This window comes from Mus pahari, chromosome 14 (genome assembly GCF_900095145.1).
Source record: "Mus pahari chromosome 14, PAHARI_EIJ_v1.1, whole genome shotgun sequence".
NCBI lineage: Eukaryota > Metazoa > Chordata > Mammalia > Rodentia > Muridae > Mus > Mus pahari.
Genome location: NC_034603.1, coordinates 82,672,554 through 82,681,849, shown reverse-complemented (window position 1 = coordinate 82,681,849; position 9,296 = coordinate 82,672,554). Strand labels below are relative to the sequence as shown.

Here is a 9,296-nt window from a genome sequence, read left to right as displayed (position 1 = left end):
GCTCAGCCTGCTCTCTTATAGAACCCAAGACTACCAGCCCAGGGATTGTCCCACCCACAAGGGGCCTTTCCCCCTTGATCACTAATTGAGAAAATACCTTACAGCTGGATATGATGTAGGCATTTCCTCAACTAAAGCTCCTTTCTCTGTGATAACTCCAGCTGTGTCAAGTTGACACAAAACTAGCCAGTACACCACCCTAACACCCACCTTTTTAGGTTTTTAGAGATAGGGTCTCTCTATGTAGCACTGCGTGTTGTCCTGGAACAAGCACTGTACATGAGGCTGGCTTGAACTCACAGAGATTTGCCTGCTTCTGCCTCTGCCTCCCTAGAGCTAGGCTCAAAGGTGTAGACCACTGTGTGCCCTCCCTGCCCTCCCTCTTCCCCCACCCCCTTTGAGGCTAAGAAATCTTGCTTCTGCCTCCAGGGCTCTGGGATTAGGGGTGTGCATCTCAGACCTTAAAAAAAAAAAGATTCCCTCCCAACATGGTTTCTCTGTGTAGCTCTGGCTAGCCTAGAACTTTGAGATCCATCTGTCTCTGACCCCTGAGTTGGTGCTGGGACTAAAGGATTCAAGGCATGTGCTACATTATTGCCTGGCAAAAGATTTATTTTGTGTACATGTGTGTACTTGCATGTAACTGCCCAGGTCAGGGAACAGAGCTACAGTTTGGAGTTGCCCTGTGAGTGCTGGGAACTGAACCTAGGTCCTCTGCAGTACTAGCATATACCCATAACACTACATCCCCTCTCTCTTTACTGACTTCCTTCTCTGTCTCCCCCTCCTTTCTTTTTGACACGGTCTTACTGTGTAGACCAGGTTGGCTTCAAACTCAAAGTGATCCTCCTGCCTCAGTCTCCCAAGTGAAGGCATTGCAGGGAAGTGCCAACACATCGTGCTGAGGTAGCTTTTTATTTAGGTAGCTAGGTAGTCTGTGTGTGTGTGTGTGTGTGTGTGTGTGTGTGTGTGTGTGTGTGTGACTCAGTGCGAACACCTGGAGGTCAGAGGTTCAGGAGTTGGGTATCTGAAATAATCAATCTCAGGGCTGAAATCAGCCAAGTAGAAACAAAAAGAACTATACAAAGAATCAACAAAACAGCAAAAGCTGGTTCTTTGAGAAAATCAACAAGAAAGATAAAGCCCTGGCCAGACTAACTATAAGGAACAGGGACAGTGTCCAAGTTAATAAAATCAGAAATGAAAAGGAAGACATAAAAACGAAGTATATCTTAAAATAATTATTCTGTTTGTTGAGTATTAACAGTTGAAAATATTAAAATCATGTTCTACAATAAAAAAAAAAAAAAGAGAGTTGGGTCTCATACTTTGTGGGTCCTGGAGATTGAACTCGGGTTGTCACGCTGGGCGGCCAGGGCTTTTCCTTATGAGCCACCTCGACAGCCCCTCAAGTAACTTTTTAAAGTGACAGTGAACACTTGAAAGCACCACCAGATTGTCGAGGGCGTGGAGGAGGGGGAGACCACAGCGGCCTCTCGCTGTACAGGAAGGGGGCGGGGCTTAGGCCGAGCCGTGGCCGGAGCAGCCCGTCCTGACGCCGAACTATGATTAGCACTCTAGGCAACCAGTAGAAATGAAGAGATCTTTTTAAATTGGCCAATGGTGGCATATGGAGGGTGGGCCCTATTGGCCCTATAAAAGAGGAATCCTGGCGAGCCCCGCGGCTGTAGAAGCTCGTGGAGCCCGGGTGGTTTAGCTTGTGCAGTCGTCTGCGCCGGTTGGTCCCAGTTCCCCCCTCGGCGTTTTCAGGGCCAGCCTACCTCGCCCCTTGGCGCCATGACCACTACCACTACCTTTAAGGGTGTGGACCCTAACAGCAGGAACAGCTCCCGGTAAGGCGACAGGGTAGCGCTCGAGCCCTCCAGGGCTTGTGGGGGCTGCGGGGCGTTGGTGGTAACGGGCCGGGAGCACCGCGTTCGCGCCCGGGGGTGGGTGGCAGAGTAAGGAGTGGGCGCCGCTTTGTGCGGCAGGACTGCCTTGGCTTGTGGCCCCGCCCCAATCGGCGCCTCTATTCATTTCTCCCCCGTAGCGACGGCTGTGGGGGGACTGTGGGTGGCGGCCCTTTGCCGTAGGGCAGGTTGGAGTCGGTGAGAGTGTGCTGGAGGGTCGTCTTTCAGCCACCCGCGGCGACACTGGTCGGGTCCAGGATGGTGGGCTTGGTCTCCCAGGAGCCCAAGGAGCCTGCAGGGCCTTGGGCCCATTGTCCCACATGAGGGCCATGCGCTCCCGCTTCTGGCTCGGGCGTGTGCTGGCCCCGGCCTTGGGCACTGCGAGCAAATCTGAGCCCTGATCCGGCTGGTCTGCAGGCTCCTTTCCTCGTGGTGGCCCGCCGGGTGTCCGTGTCTGCGCAGCAGGTGCACCTCTGGTAGGGCGGGGCTGGTCATCCCCTCCCTCCACTTCCAGCCCTGGATCGGAGCCCTCTTATCAAAGTGCCTCCCTGCGCCTAACAAAGGAGAGATCGGGTCTCCTCCCCCTCCCCACGCCCACCTCCGAGAGCGCGGGGCCGTGAGCCTGCTCAAGTGGTTTTCTGCGCTCAGGTCCTCGGACCTCTGCCCTTCCATGTCGCCGTCTTTACTTCTCCCATTGACTTTGGCCGGATGAGTTCACCCCAGAACAGGCTTCTCTTGGAGGAGGTTGTCTGTGCTTGGGCGGGGCTAGGGAGCCATCCATTGTCTCTCCAGTAGTATGTAGTATCCCTTCCTGGAAGCTGGGACCTTGCTTGCCACCCGGTACACTGCATTCTGGGGAGGAGCTCTGTGACTGGACTGGGACCCTTTTCCTACCCCTCACTTAACTTGGCGGAGGGATTGTGTTCTGTGGAGGGAGTCCATGTACATCGTCTCAGCTAGTGGCACACAGTCCCTTAAGTTGGCTTTCAGGCATCTCTTGGAGCTTCCCAAAGGCTCGGTTCCATGTTCTCTGGCCATCTATTTTCCATTGATGATGACCCACAGTTGAGTGTGACCAAGCCTTGGGGTCCCGACCAAGTGGCACAAAAGGGAGCCATTTTGTGGGGCTAAGAAGGCAGCGTGGAACGGCAGTGTCTCACAGGGGCTTGACAACTTGCTGACAAAAAGCAGCCTCCTTGAGTAGTCTTCTGAGGAAGCCCTGGGCAGGAACTGGACTGCTTTCAGTTTCAGGAAGTAGTAAAAGAATTGGTGAGATGGAAGGGAACTGAAGGGGCCAGCGATTACAGGGTGGGGCAGAACGGAGATTAGACCTGGGAGACTGGGTCACTCCCTCTTGTTGTCATCCTTCAAATGAGGTAATTTGTTACAAAGGACACAGGGACAGATTGAGCCCTGGGATTTTGTTTTGTGTGATGAGGCCAACTTTTCCTATCCTGACACTGGTTCCTGGCAAGATAATGTGTAATCTGGGTTTTATCTTTTGGGACTCAGGATCAGCTCAAGGCTTTGTACAGCATTTCAGAGTCCAGGGCCTTTCATGCCTGCTTGACATGAGACAAATAGAAAGTGTTTCCAGCCACCTTTACCACCGCTTGCCCTCCAGTGTTGTTGGTGCTAAGGTTCTCCCCGACTCTCCTGAAATCTGACCGGATTCTCTTCACTCCCTTTCCTCAGTAATGCGCTTGCTCTGCAGCCTTAGTGGTGAATGCTGTGCTGGAGTGATGGGAGTTGGGATGGAAGAAAGGAGTTATTTTTTTTAAATTGCCGTCTGTGCTATAACATTTTTGGGTCTTAACTCGGCAACCTTGAAGCAGTTACTATCTATGTGGTTCAAAAAGAAAGAGTCCACAGCACGCCTGAAGTACTTTGTCTTGCAAGCAAATCCTTTGTTTGGGAACCGCTCTCTGTTTCAGATGGTCTCTACAACGCTGACGTCATTGGGGAGGTAGTACCTGCTATATCATAGTACCAGTAAAAGTTGGACTAGGCAGGTTTGGCAGATTTGTAAGCTAGCTGGGTGCTAGTGCTCCCCCACCCTTGTTTTTTTTTGTCTTTTGTTTTTTTTCTTGGCCAAAACATATTTACAAATCCACTAGGGTTCTGAAGAAGTCCGTGGGCTTTTAATTCCACTTAGCGATGAAAGCCCCCCTCCCAGGGGAGTGAGGGAGGACAAAGAGGCACGTTGGGTTTGATTCTAATATTTCAAGTGTCTTCAGTCATTTAAGGTAAACATTTAAAACGGTTCTACCCAGTAAGAACCTGTAGGGCTGGAGATGTGATGACTTGTCCATAGCCTGGGCAAGACCCTGGGTTCTGCCCCCAGCAGCTCCCCAGTTCCTTTCCCCCCCCAGAAAAAAAGTCACCCCAGAATTTATCTATACCTTTAGTAGTAATTTAAACAACTTAATTACCTGGGAACCTGGATGGGGGATGTGAGCCTGTTATACCAGCACTAAGGAGTCAGGAGTGGGAGGGTGGCAAGTATATACCATAACACATTTATCTTGATTTATATAATGAATAGAGCTGGTTTTGTTGGTGTGTGTGTAGGATCTCAACCATGTGGCTTTTCACTGTCCTGGATTTGGTTCCAGCCCAGGTTAGCCTCTAACTTGTGCCCTTGTCTCCTGAGTGCCAGGATTAAAAGCACCCACAGATAATAGTTTTAGATGTTTAATGTTGTTTGTTTGTTTTGAGACAGCATCTCACTATGTAGCCTCAACTGCTGACCTAGAACTCAGTATGTAGAACAGGCTGGCCTCAATCTCACCGAGATCTACTTTCCTCTGCCTCTGGTGTAGTGGGATTTAAGGCGTGGTCCTCATAGCCAGCAGACAAGCACATGTGTTTATCGTCAGGGACAAACACATAGAGTTCCTTTAAGGTTTTCTTGCTTTCTAGCCCTGGACTGCCTTTCTTCTGTAGGCTCTGCCTTCTCCCCAGGCTGTGACATTAGTGTCTCAGTAAGATGCAATGCTCAGGCCTGGAGATTATGTGTGTGTATGTCTGTGTATGGATATGTGCACATGAGGGCAGAGGCATCCAATCCTCTGGAGTTACAGGAAGTTAGGAGCCACTTGATGTGGGTCCTAGGATCTGAACTCTGGTCCCCTCTGCAAGAGCAGCATATGTTCTTACTGCTGAGAACTCTGTTTCTCTAGTTGATGTCATTGTGTCCCCCTCGTTTATTTTTTTTTTTAAATCTTTTATATTCATTTTTATTTTATGTGTATGAGTGTTTTGCCTGAAACCACATGCGTGCCTGGTCCCCAGAGCCCAGAAGAGGGTGTCAAATCCCTTGGAACTGGAGTTGTAGATGCTTGTGAGCCACATGTCAGTGCTGGGAATTGGATCCGAGTCCTGCAAGAGCAGCGTCCTTAACCCCACACTGTCTCTTCTGCCCTTCTCCTGCCTGCAAAGGAGTGGTTTGTTTTGTTATCTGTTTGGTGGAGGGATGCCTGCAGAGTCCAGAAGGTGTTGATCCTCTGGAGAGTTACAGGTGGCTGTGAGCTGCCTGGCACAGGTGCAGGGAACTGAATAAGACCCAACTACAGGAGCAGCAGGGTCTCTCCTGGCCTGAGCGAGCGTCGCATCTTAGTAAGACACTAATGTCACAGTCCAGGAAGAGGGCAGTCCAGGACTAGAAAACAAGAAAACCTAAAAGGAATTCCTGTGTTTGGCCCTGAAGACAAACATGCCATTATGATTGCCCGCACTTGCTACAAGTCTGCTAGGCTGGAGGACTTAGGCCTGCTGTCAGTCAGTGGGCAGCTGCTTGGAGTCTCCATTCTCAGGCTCTGCTCTCCTGACAAGTAAGTAGTAAACTACAGAGCGGAGCCAAGCCCAGCCTCCCCGCCTGCCTAGGAAGTAAAGGAGGGGGGACAGTGTTGTGCTGGGAGGTGGTCGTGGGAACCAGGGTTACATGACTGGGAGAGTCCTGACACTAAACTTGCTGGTCCATAAGTCAGGTTTGCTGCCTGTGTTGCCCTGTGCCGGGTGCTGCAGGCCAGTGGAGATTAAGGAAGACATCCAGGAGTATTTGTGGCTTGCCTCGACAGGAGCAGGAGCACTAACTAACCTGCCTGTGCTCTCTGTGGTCTGGCTGTGTCCTGGGCTCATGGAGGAAGCAGGGGCAGGGTGTAGAAGTGGGATTTAAGAGATCAGCTGAAGACTAAAGGGCACCGAGGGGAAGGGTGGAGCATTCTTGAGGCAGAGGAGATCGTCCAGGAAGGGCTCCAAGTGGAGATGACTTGCAGCAGTGAGGAAGTGGAGAGGAGGGTGGCTGGAAGGATCCTGGTTTGCATGAGCAGAGGCAGGGGGAGGCCACAGCTTACTGCAGCAATGGCAGTGCATGCCTCCAGGTGAGGAGGGCCAGTGTCCGAGGACTGAGACCAGGAACCAGCCTGAGGGAGCTGAGGAGCCCGGATTTCTATCAAGGGATCCAGTGCAGACCGGAGAGAAAGTGTGTGTTGAGAAGTAACTCTGGCCTCCCAGCTTGACAGCACACACCTGGAACCCAGGCTGAGAAAGCAGAATGGCAGTCTCAGGCCGGCTGAGGCTGTGCTGTGAGCTCCTCTGTAGAGAGGAAAAGTATTTCAGAGTCTCACTCTGTAGTCCAGCCTTTACTGTACAGCCCAGCCCTGCCTCCAGCTGGGTGACCTGTCTCTGTTACCTTGTCTCCCTCAGAAGCAGTCCTTTTTTTTTTTTTCTCCCTTGGAGGCCAGAAGCAGGCTAGAAACAAAATCCTGCTGTAAGAAAAGAAGGTGATTACCAGCATAGTTCAGTTGGTAGAACATTTGCCTAGAGGGGGATTTGGGTTCAAGTCCCAGGACAGAACACCTGGTTTGCATGAGTAGAGCACCCTCAAATGTGTGGGAGGCACCATCTCCAGGTGTCCCAACTCAACTGGATTAGAGAACACTAGCAGGTGTCTACTGTGACACCTACCCAAGTGGCATCTGCCACCAGCAAGGCCCCACACCTCAAGTGACAGATGTCTGCGGTGGTTTTCCCCTCAGACTAGAAAATAAACGAATAAATAACAAAAGGGTCAATAGAGCAAAGTGGTATAAAAATCAATAAAGGTATAAATCTGAACAAACCTCAAATGCACAGCCTCCTGAGGCCTGGGATTAGAGGAAAGAGCCACTGTGTCCAGCTCAGTACAAACTTTCCAAGGTTCACAGTGGGAGTTGCCCAACCTCTCTATGCTTCAGGTTTCTCCTCTATAAAATGAGGGCCTGCAGTAGTTTCTGTCCCATCAGACTGTTATTAATAGGAACATCATACATATGTTATATGAACAACATGACAATCATGTACACAAACTATTATTAAAGCCATCTACATGTCACCACGATGCTATCGGGTGTTCCCTCTCACTAATGGATTTCAGATGAATGACATCCTATTTTTCTGCATTGCTATTAACCAAAAATTTTAAAGAGTGCTTCTGGACTGGTTAGATGGGTAAAGATGCTTGCTACCAAGCCTGACAATTTGAGTTAGATCCCAGCAGCCTACAGTGAGTGAAAAGAACGGCCTCCTGAAAGTCATCCTCTGTCCTCCATACACATGCCAGAGAAACTGCACATGCGTGCATGCAATGCGTGCGTGCACACACTTAAGGCGAAGGGAGCAGAGAGACGGCTCATGAGAGGCAGAGGACCTGAGTGTGTAGTTCCCAACACCCATGTCAGGCAGCTCACAGATCCCTGGAACTTCTCAGCATCCTACCCCGTGGGATTATAAGCTTGAGTTAGTGCCTGGCCTTTGGTTCCCCTGTCCTCCTCTCTGTGCTTTTGACCCACTGGCTGCAAAGCAGGTCCCTGTAACCTGCCCTTAGGTTTGATTAATTTGCTATAAAATTCAGGGAAACCACCTACATTTATGAGTTGATCATGAAGGGTATAATTAGGTATAGAGTAAGCTTAGAGAAAGGTGCAGGGCTTTGGTGGCCACCACAGGTAAATCTCCTGGAACCTCCAGTTTCAGCCTCTCCTTTTTGGTCAAATGTTTATAAAGCCCAGGCAGACCTTGAATTGTAATCTCTCTGCTTCTGCCCAGCAGCGCTCGGGAGGAGAGGTGTGTGACTTCACAGCATCCTCCACCTGTTTTCTTTCTTTCTTTCTGGTTTTCAGGGCGTCAAACAGGGCCTTGCACAAGCTAGGCAAATGCTTTGCCTGTAGTTTTGTTTATTTGTTTGTTTTTCTTTTTTAAAATTTATTAAACTCGAACTCAGAAATCTGCCTGCCTCTGCCTCCCGAGTGCTGGGATTAAAGGCGTGCGCTACTACTGCCCGGCCTAGATAACTTTTAAAAACTTTGCTGTTTAGAAAAAGGTGCTCCAGTTTATTTTAGTCCAGCATGGTGTCAGCAGTGGGCGTGGTAGTGATAGACGTGCCTGCCTTGTCAGTGCTTCAGTAGCTTCCTGTGGGGAGGGAGCTATGTCCCAGGAACCACAGACACAGCCAAGGCACACAGAAGCCATAGCTAATGACTCTGTATGTGTTGTCCACAGTGGTGTTTACTTTCTGGACTTGTGACTCTCCGACCTTAGTCTCCCAGGACCTGAGGCTGCAGCCTGGCTCGCTGCCCAGCTGTCAGGTGGAAACGTTCTCTTGTGCTCCTTTTTAGCATCTTTAAGAGCATTTTGTCTACGTGTGGTACTACCGTCTGTCGGATTGCCTCTTTGCTTATTCTCTAGCTTTGTGGCTGGCTTAGGAAGCCTTCCCCCCTTTTCTCTCTCCCACCTCGCCTGTACATCATGTAGCTCAGGCTGCCTTGTTTCCCTAGGGCTGATCGCAGGTGCTCACAGCCACACCTCACTTCCCTCTTACAGTCTGAGTAGACCAAGTTGGCCTTGAATTTAACTGTGGTCCTCCTCCTCTTTGGGCCTTAGATGTTGGGATTATAGGCATGAGCCACTAAGCCTGTCAAAGAAGCAGGTTCTGGAACAAAATACACAGCTAGAACTGGTGCATACTGACTCTTCAAGCACACATGGCTTTATAAATTTGGACATGTTAATTAAGTCATAAAGCAAATGTCAAAGGATTTTTGTCATGGCACATTTTTACCTGTCTGTTGACTTTACAGCTAGAAATGAATAAACTAGAAAGACTTCTGGAACCACACTTTATTTTGGGTATTTTGAGACAGTCTCAGTGTCTCCTTGGCTAACTTGGAACTGAAGAAATCTCCCTCCCTCCCTCCCTCCCTCTGTTGCCCAAGTGTTGGGTCAGCAGCATTCAAACGTAAACATTTTTTAGATTTATTTATTTATTTTTTTAAAGATTTATTTATTTATTATATGTGAGTACACTGTAGCTGTCTTCAGACACTCCAGAAGAGGGCATCAGATCTT

The 9,296-nt window shown here is 49.7% G+C and overlaps 1 protein-coding gene across 1 annotated transcript in view; it reads left to right on the top strand.

Moving 5' to 3' along the window:
• The first annotated feature begins 1,683 nt into the window (after positions 1-1,683).
• Positions 1,684-9,296, top strand: part of Jpt1 (Jupiter microtubule associated homolog 1) — a 16,567-nt gene continuing 8,954 nt past the window's right edge. Inside the window, exon 1 of the mRNA XM_021212845.2 lies at positions 1,684-1,853. Coding sequence (XP_021068504.1) covers positions 1,798-1,853 — 56 coding nt within the window. The 5' untranslated portion in view covers positions 1,684-1,797. The remainder of the gene's footprint in view (positions 1,854-9,296) is intronic.